At 46.9% G+C, this 9,563-nt stretch overlaps 1 protein-coding gene across 1 annotated transcript; it reads left to right on the forward strand.

The window, feature by feature from the left end:
* Window positions 1-499: 499 nt before the first annotated feature.
* Window positions 500-9,563, forward strand: LOC149339970 (uncharacterized). Its single transcript, XM_089551031.1, has 3 exons — window positions 500-652; window positions 6,942-7,298; window positions 9,336-9,563. The coding sequence occupies exons 1-3, from the start codon at window positions 500-502 to the stop codon at window positions 9,561-9,563; spliced, it is 738 nt and encodes a 245-aa protein (XP_089407157.1).

The following is a 9,563-nucleotide window of genomic DNA, read 5'->3' on the forward strand; positions in this document are numbered from 1 at the left end:
GTCGGATTTGGCGGAGAGGGAATCTTCACGGGTTTTCAAGGAAGTTTGAGAGCAGAAATTTGTTTTTTTTTTCTAAGTTGCTGGCTTTTACGCACTGCTGCAGAAAGAAATGGATCAGAAATAGGGATTTCTGGGGTTTTTTGGTCATGACATTGAACGCCTTTGTTTAATTTGTAATTACATTCCCGTCCTCTTTTCAATTTCATTGCCACAAGATATTTTCACGCGGATCAAGGCGTCATCACCTGAGTCTCGGCCTCACAGTGAACATGTGCCATATGCCATTACCGATTCAAGATGACGAAGAACAACAGCGACATGTTTATCAAAATATCAAACTTCTCCATTACCTGTACATGTGTGCGTTTGTATCCGCCATGCACCCTGGCCAATCCCCCGCCATGGGTATGTGCCATTAAGCCTGAGGACATCATCATCATCATCATCATCATCATCATCATCATGTTTGGCCTCGGTGGAATCAGAGAAGAAGAAGAAGATGGCGAAGGCCAAGAAAAGCCCGTCGGCTCTGAAGGGCACTCCCAGTTACTACTTCACGCCTCCTACCCACTTGGCCTCACCTGCACGAATTGACAGTGCGCTGGTACAGCGGGAGCAGCCGGGGCTTCAAGTTCGCAGAGAACGTCAGGAGGTTAGATTTTTTCTTCGTATCTTTGGCTGAAGAAGCAGATGGCTGTCAATCAAAGCAGGATTGTCATCAATCAATTCGGAACCGACTGTCCAGTATCAGAGCATCCGTTTCATGTCCGGGTGTTGGGCGGTTCGCTCGCTGCAACAGATTCCACCATGCAATCAGGCAAAGATGTCCTCACGATTATGCGAACAAGATAGTTTTAATCACCTCAAGCACCATGCAGTTTGTTCATCTATTTCTCTCGATGTGTCAAACTGCACCCAGATTCTCTAGTAACTTTCTATTGACAGGAGTATATACAAAGAAGTAACAGTCTACCAGCATTGTATTAACAAAGGTACATAGAATGCAAAAATTAATTTCTAGTAACTTTCTACTGACAGGAGTACATACAGAGAGTGAGTGAGTGAGTAGAAACTTTATTGATTTCTAAGATTTAGCCTGCGGTGGAGGTCTTCTTCAAGTCTTCTCTTCAAGTCTTGAGGTTGCCTCCTTAGCCTTGGGTGGTCCCCTAGTCCAGGGCTCCACTGAGTCTGGCCACCTCGCTTGCGTGTGCTATGAGTGCCCTTTGGGCCTCTAGCTCGCAGCTGGTGAGCCGGCTCTCCCATTGCTCCGCACTTGGTGTGTCGTGTTTGTGGAACGATATGTTTCTGTCGCATTCCCATGTTATGTGGTATAGTGTTGGCCTCGCTTCGCACCAAGGGCATGTGGCGCGGTATTGTGTCGGGAACGTCTTGCTTAGTATATATAAGTTGGGGAAGGAGCCTGTCTGTAGCTTCCGCCATTTTGCGGCTTCTTCCTTGCTTAGCTCTTTGTGTGGTGGGGGGTATTTGTATCTTAGCCCCCTGTATAAACTTAGTGTTTCAGAGTACCCAGCCCCTAGGCTAGTCCAGAGCTCCTCCGGGGCTTGTGACCCCCCAGCTCGGATAGTAAGCCCTCGAGCTAGTTCGTCCGCCCTTTCGTTGCCCCAGACCCCCGCGTGGCCTGGTATCCAAATTATGTTATGTTTCTCTCTCCTCCCCGAGGGTGTCCCCTCGCTGAGGATCCTGAGTGTCGTTTTGCCTACCCTTCCTTTTGTGTAGTTTCGACACGCTTCTTGTGAGTCTGTTAAGATATTCAGGGGTCTCCCCTTTCTATCCCCCTCCCTCATTGCTAGGGCTATCGCTATCTCCTCCGCCTCTGCTACATTTGATGCCCTGGCCGTGAGGCTCGTTATGTGTTCTCCCTGGTGGTTGACGACTACCGCCACCATTTTATTTCCTCGTTCACCATAGTACGGGGAAGCGTCGGTGTATACCGTGCTGTCCCTGTGCCCTATTGTTTTTTCATAGTATTCTGCCCTGGCTCTCCTCCTGCTGGCATGGAGGTTTGGGTCCATGTTGCGGGGGATGGGTTGTACGCTTTTGTTTCTTCTTAGTGTGTCTGGTATGTTTGCCCTGTTGTTCTGATGGTTCTCCGTCTCCCGACCCAACCTAGTCAGAAGTGCTCGTCCGGTTCTTGTGTCGCTGAGTCTTTGAAGTTGTGCCTTTATTTGGCATTCACTCAGCTCTTCAAAAGTGTTGTTAAGCCCTAGTTGCATTAGCTTCTCGTTGGACGTGTTCCTTGGTAGATGTAAGGCTATCTTTTACGCTTTGCGAAGGATAGCTTCTGCTTGCTCTCTTTCAGCTTTGATGGTTACGTGGTATGGTAGTGAGTATGTTATTCGACTGACTATCAGGCTGTTCACCAGTCTGATTGTGTATTCTTCCTTCATGCCATGCCTTTTGCTGGCTACTCTATTTATCATTCGGCCTACTTGCTCCGCCGCTTTGCGTAGCAGGCTGAGTGTGTGGCTGCATTTCCTGCTACCTTGCAGCCACATACCGAGTATTCTTATCATTCTTTGTTCCGGTATGTTCTGCCCTTCTAGTTTCACCTCGAGGTTAGCCTCTGTAGGGTGCCTTCCTACTCTGAGAAGTTCGGACTTTTCAGTGGAACACCTTAGTCCCCTCTTCTTCATGTATCCTTCAATGCAGGTGGCTGCCGCTTGTAGACTTTCTTCTTTGCTTCCTAGCGAGCCTTCGCTGGTCCATATGGTGATGTCGTCCGCATAAATTGCGTGTCTCATTCCTTGTATCTGGCTGAGCTCTTTGGCTAGGATGATCATTGATATGTTGAAGAGCACTGGTGATATCACTGAGCCTTGTGGAGTTCCCCTGCATGGTGTTTGAAAGACCTCGCTTCGTAGGTCTCCCAAACCCACCGTTGCAGTTCTGTTTTTGAGGAAGCTTCTCACGTAGTCGTGTGTTTTCTTTCCGCAGTGGGTGGCGTTGATGCCTTCCATGATTGCTGCGTGGGATACGTTGTCGAAGGCCCCTTTGATGTCCACGGCCATGACTACGTTTTCCCCTTTGCTTGGCATTGTTTCTAGTACTTCTTCTTTGAGCTGAAGCAGCACGTCTTGGGTCGATAGATGTTCCCTGAAGCCGAACATGGTGTTGGGGTACCATTCTCCGTCTTCTAGGTGTCTTTGTATTCTTTTAGTGATGATTCTTTCGAAAAGCTTGCCCAGACACGATGTTAGCGAGATAGGTCTGAGATTTTCTATCTGCAGTTTTTTGCCTGGTTTGGGTATCATAACGACTTCCGCGTGTTTCCACTCTTTCGGAACCGTTCCCTCTTCCCAGAGTTTGTTTAAGTATTTTGTGAGCTGTTCTACCGCTTCATCGCTGAGATTTCTTATCAACGAGTTCTGGATCTTGTCCGCCCCCGCTGCCGTGTTCTTTGTCGTTGCCCTTATGGCTTGAATAACTTCTTCTCTTGTTATCGGTTTGTCCATGTCCTGGTTTTCTTTCCCTTGGTATTCTCCTTGGTAGGCTTTCACCTGTTCTTTTCCGTAGCATTTCTCTTTTACTGCTTGGATTAGCTGCTCCTCCGTCCCTTCGTATTGGTGGATCAGTCTTTGTATCGATTTCTTACTTTCTGCTTTGTTCTTCGATGGGTCCATGAGCTTCCTTAGTATTTGCCACGTTCTGGCCGTGCCTAGGGTGCCATTCAGTGTTGTGCTGAATTGTTGCCATCCCTGTCTAGCCAGTTGTGTTGCGTATTCTTCCGCTCGCTTGGTGATTTCTGCTATCTTATTTTTTAGTTTCCTGTTAAGCTTCTGTTTCTTCCAGCGTTTGGTTAGGCTTTTCCTTGCCTCCCATAGGCCGAGGAGTCGTTTGTCTACCTCTGGTGCCTGTTCTGTGCGGTTAACTTCTTTGGTATATGTATCTCTTATTTGTTTAAGTTGTTGGCTCCATTCTTCTAAAGACGTGATGTCGCCTTTGATGCTTTTGCAGTGGGTGCGGAAAGCGTCCCAGTCTGTCAGTCTTGCCTTGCCTATTTTCCTTCTGATGCTTTCGGCTTCAATGGCCACTCTGATTATAAAGTGGTCGCTGCCTAGGTTCTCCTGTGTGTTTTCCAACTTGCTACCAACTCTGTATGAACAATTGTTGATAGAATGTAAAAGTTACTACAAGGTTACTAGAGTAAATAGAATGTCAATACAAATTCTAAAGAAAGTTGATAACCATTTTTGTAAGGGAGAAGGCCATGTGCAACATTTTCCAGGGTTTTTATCCCTGATTAAACCGAGCTCCAGGTCGGGGGACGCCTGCAGGCAATTGGAGAGCGGGCAATTCACGGCAGTCCCTGGGTTCGAGCCTTGTGCCCCCCGAATACAACGCCGTTGCTTTAGCGCCCTAACATGGCTGCCGTTCACTATAGTTCTGGCACAGCAAGCGGAAGCTAGTGTTTCTCATTGTATCATGTCGCTATCGGCTGCAGAGCGGTAATATCTGCATTCCTTATGACTGCAGAGAATAGACAAGCATTGTAGATTGCAGCTGTTTTCGTTTAGCGCACATTACTTTTAGAAGTAAGCGACATGTTGGAGAGAACTGTCTTTTAGGCCAAATATTTGAAGTCCGTTACTTCTATGTTTCTTGGTTCCTGGTGGAAGGGTGCACGTTTTGTTTTATGTGTCTAAATTTTGACCCGCGGTACTTATGTGGAGCGGGGAGTCCTCTTCTATCGTACTCGTTTGCTACCTGTGTCTAAATTATATTTCATTAAGGAGTACGCTGTCATCGAGTATCGTGGGGATGTTCGTAAACGTGCATACGTATCCGTTAACGAGCCGATACGCATGCACACACGAGGGCACACGTGGCACATCTGGCTAGCCACTGCAGTAGTTTGGTGTTTGCCTTATAAGCGGCTGGGGAGAAAAAGCACAATTTTTTTTTCGCACGAATGCGACATCCGTTTTACTTTCGGGGCGCCTGTACGTTCGGGTTTATTGACATAACATGTTCGCATCCACTACAATGTTACAATGTGTCAGAGGTTACGATATTAAAGCGTGCTTTTTCTTTCCTTAATATTCGCCGAGCAGGATTGACCGCAATAATTAATTCTTAAAGAAATAAAGACGTCTCGCTTTGTTTCTATGAAGGCCCGTTTGGAGCCTAAGAGGCAGTGAACAGTTTTGACCTTTTCCATCGAGATCTCAATTCTTTCTTCTTCATGTAACGTGTGAACACAGTTTCAACTTCGACGATGCGTGGTCTGGCGTTTTGCAAAGTTTCTGCTCAGTTGAAGCATGCTGCACTTGAAAATACAACAAGGGGTAGGAATGAAGCCTCGGTCCATAGCAAACGTTTCTACTAGAGGATCTTGGCTTCATCTGGGCATGGATTAATACTTATTCATAAGAAAAGATATCGCTCCATTGAAAATGGGTCTGATTCTTGCCGAGCCGTTAGGAGCTGTTGTTCATGGTACGATTGTCCGAAAGCCGGAAATAAAAAAATATTCTGCGCCTTCCTCGAGTACACGTCCGTCTGAACTAACCAGGATAAGTGCTACAGGTTATTTTTTTATGTTTTGGCATGTATGACTTTTTTCCGGAGAAATTTGGACGAAATTACGCATTTAAATGGATAATTCCGGTTATTCCGGCACTTTTTTCTTTAAACCGAAACGCCCACACTTAGTGCGCAAGAATGATACTTTGCGCATCAGATTTGTACGTTGTACGTTTGCACGGTTAGGCACATCATTTTGCTCCGCAAGCGTTGCCTAAATGTGCCAGGGAGTATTTTAATGCGCGCTTTGTACCGCGGTTTGTTCACTGGAAATTACATCGACTAGCTTGGAATTTTCCCTGCTGCATAAAGTTGCATGTGCTGTATGATGTGGAGCTAAATGTCCCTCAGCTCCACATGGGCCATGAGGGACGCCGTATGGAGGCTTCGGATTGATTTCATCCGCTTGGGGCTCCTCACGTACACTGACACAGCACTGCATTCTGGGTGTTTTTTGCATATATCTTCCATCGAAATGCGGCCGCCGTGGCTGATGTCCGATTCGGTGACCTTGGTGACCGCAGGCGAACGCAAATGTCCCTAACCCACCGCGACTGCGGCTGCATGAACTCGGAAAAATTGCGTGGACACTTTGGCAACTAAAGTGTTGAGAGGCGAAAGCCGAGGACACTATGCCCGCGACGACTTCCGGTGGATGTGACGTCACACCGTTCCCGTGGCTATATCGATACCCAAATTGTACATCTTTCGGGGATCTTAAGTGTTAATTGCGCTTAATTAGATATTTATCTATCTAATTTGACACAAATTCGACCTTTTTTCGACCATTCTGTGACAATTTTTACTATGCCGCGACGACTTCCGGTGGATGTGACGTCACACCGTTCCCGTGGCTATATCGATACCCAAATTGTACATCTTTCGAGGATCTGAAGTGTTAACTGCGCTTAATTACATATTTCTCTATCTAATTTGACACAAATTCGACCTTTTTTCGACCATTGTGTGACAATTTTCACTATGCTGTGACGACTTCCGGTGGATGTGACGTCCCATTTTTCTCGTGGCTATATCGACGTCCGCGTTATTTCGACGCAATTTCGACATTTTTGCCTACAATTAATGAACTAATTAACCTACAGTCATCAAACTTGGCTTCTAGGTTCATTTTTTCCTCCTCTATCTGAAGCAACCACTGGTTTTCTTCTTTTTTAGTTTCCGAGTTAAACGCGTGTGACACGCTTTGTTAACGGACGACAGTATGATCCATTAAAGGCTTTCGCCTTAAAGTTCAAATTCAAATTGCGTTTATTTCCGTTCCAAACAACGGAGGGGCCTCGAACAAAAAGTGAAGCAAGTTCACTTGATTAATGTCCACTTGAATGTTTTGATCATGAGCCACAATTAACGAAGCGACCACTGTGACCCTGTTCTAGCCACATGGGCGGCCAGTCCGCAGCCAGAAGCCGTTCTCCGCGCCGTTGACGCCGCCAGAGGTGCAGCAGCAGCGGCGCCACGACAAGCAACAGGATGGTCGGCCTCGGCACAAGCAGCAGCCGCCGCCACCGCCGGCAGCAGCTGCGGCAGACCGGGCTCGGGCGCCGAAAGTGTCGCCAGCGCAGGCCCGGGCTCTCTCCGAGAAGTACGAGTTGTCCGAGCACGGCCGCAACGCTTGGTTCGCATGCGGCGTCGTGTACATGATCGTGATGGTCACCATCATCGTTTTCCTCATCTTGTACCTGATGCTCACGACGCGGAAGCAGCCTCCCTCGGTCACGCTGCCTGCAGTGCAGGTGAGGACCAGGATAGACGGGGTAGATGGGGGCCATTTTGAACAAAATGCCAAACAGATTACGGGCAAAGAAAGAAAAATGGCTGTGGCTTGGCGTGGTTAAGCCCGGTAATTGCGAAAGCAATATCCGTAGCTAAGCCATGGTTCAGCTGGTAGTGTAGCTGGTGGTGGTGCTTGTGGTTAGACTTGTGGTGTTGCATCGGTTATACAATTCCAATCCAATCCAATATGCTAATATGGTAGCTACCGGTCTTGCTACGCGACGTGTTGAAAGTGCAACTAGTATTGCTTTCGCAATAAAAAAGGTGTCACCACAGACGTTTTCTTGGAGCTGAAAGTGCAATAAGAACACGCAGTACCCATGACAAAAAAAAAAAATCTGTTATATGCATATTTTTTTGGTGCATATTTTTGCTTTCCACGAGCACCTTTCCTTAGCTAGGTACAAACATGTGAGCCAGCGTGTGTGGAGCGCTTTTATTCTTTCGTGGATCTTCTGTTCACGGTGTTCCTGTACAAAGAACAAACAAAATCAGGCCAGAGAGACAGCGCTGGCAGCAGAGGTTGAAGGTGGTCTTACGCAGCGCGCAGACATTTCCGAGTAACGATGATGGAGCCGTTGTATATGGCGTCCTAGCAAGGAAGCAGCGGCGTTCAACGATGTGTGTCAAGAGTCTCGTTAAGGTCAGCACACGCGCAACTATAATCGGTACCAAAGTACGAACGAAGACACAGAATATATGTACGAACACAATTTTCGAATGTAACACTCATGTTAGATAGTGCACATTAAAGGACAGCGAGATGAGGGGATCGTTGGGATATATGTGCGAAAAAATCGAACAGACTTATTGGGGTCGTAATTACATCCCACCAGTGGAATGTTGTCTTTCATTCTGCTTTCTGAACTGTCCTCTTCTACGTTGATAAATTGTCCTCTAATCAGGACCTCTCTCTATATATATTAAAAACCAGTATGCCACGCTAATAGAAATTTGTGCTTTGCGAATTCTTTAAGTTGGGTCCGGTTTCCTACAGTCCAGAGAAGAGAGGAGGCGTTTCGACAACTCCCTCGCATTTGTCTTAGACTTAGGACTGGCGGGACTCCCCCGCATTCAGATTGCGCTGCATGCACGCGCAAAACAAAAGGCAGTTAGGGCGCCCCGCGCAATAGGAGCATAATACGAACCCTTAAAAGCAAGTTCAGGAATGAACAGGCACTCAAGGTCTCATTGGCCTTGCCGTTCTTAATTTTTAGTTTATTTTCAACTGTAAACTTTCTGTCCTGTCATACCACTCACTTCGTTGGAAGTTTGGTAATCCTAGGTCCACGACATGGGAATTTAAAGTGTGAAAAATGGGCGAATAGATTAGCGTTCCAAAAAATAATCACAAGAGCACGCTTGCTAATTGGGGAGACATTTAGAGTACACACATGAGCCGGGCACATTCTAGCAGTGAGTAAAAATTCACAGAGACACCTAATTACATCATGTGTTGACAATGCGATAGTGCTAGAAGCTGTTGATGCTTTTACATAGGGTTTTGTATCATTCTTTCATGGTCGTGTTTACGGACGCTAGCACGTCTGCCTGCAAACAACCAGATATTTATTCGGGACCTCTAGGTGGTCGTTAGATGTTTTCCCGAAGTTGCCTAGAGGTGGCCTACGGACGCAACGAAGATACATCGAATAATTATCACTTCCGGTCCGGAGAATTATGTGACCGAAGACGTATTTTTTTCTAGGTGACGCGTTTGACGATAACGCATTAATAAGTAGACACTTCCGAAGCGAAACAACATCCCTAGGCACCATAACCTCTCACGAGTGTACGTTTTCCGCTGTTTGCATGGAGAGGAAAAAGGCGAGATTTATTTTTCTTAGTGATTTTTTGCAAAGATAATCTCGCTGGTGTTTCTTTGACGATGAACTCTGAGTACAGGGTGGCGACAGAACAGAAGAAACAGAAGACAACTTGCAAAGAGTGCTCCAAGGAAGCACTGCAAACGGCGGCGTTCTGGTATCGCTTTGCAGTTGGTGGAGACCGAAATTCCCGTCAAAGTGGAGCCGAGAGCTGTTCAGGGCGTTTCGGATCGCGTCCTTGCTGCACGCTTTCATACCAGCCAGGACTTCGGCAGCGAGGCGTCAGCAGCGGACACACTAGTAGAGAATGGGACAGGAGATTGGAGAGAAGACGGGACAGAAAATACCAGCGACGACGAGTCATTCTCAACGGGTGCCTACGCAGCTCGTCAGATATGA

Source organism: Amblyomma mixtum, chromosome 6 (genome assembly GCF_055824585.1).
Source record: "Amblyomma mixtum isolate Tamu chromosome 6, ASM5582458v1, whole genome shotgun sequence".
NCBI classification, from domain to species: domain Eukaryota; kingdom Metazoa; phylum Arthropoda; class Arachnida; order Ixodida; family Ixodidae; genus Amblyomma; species Amblyomma mixtum.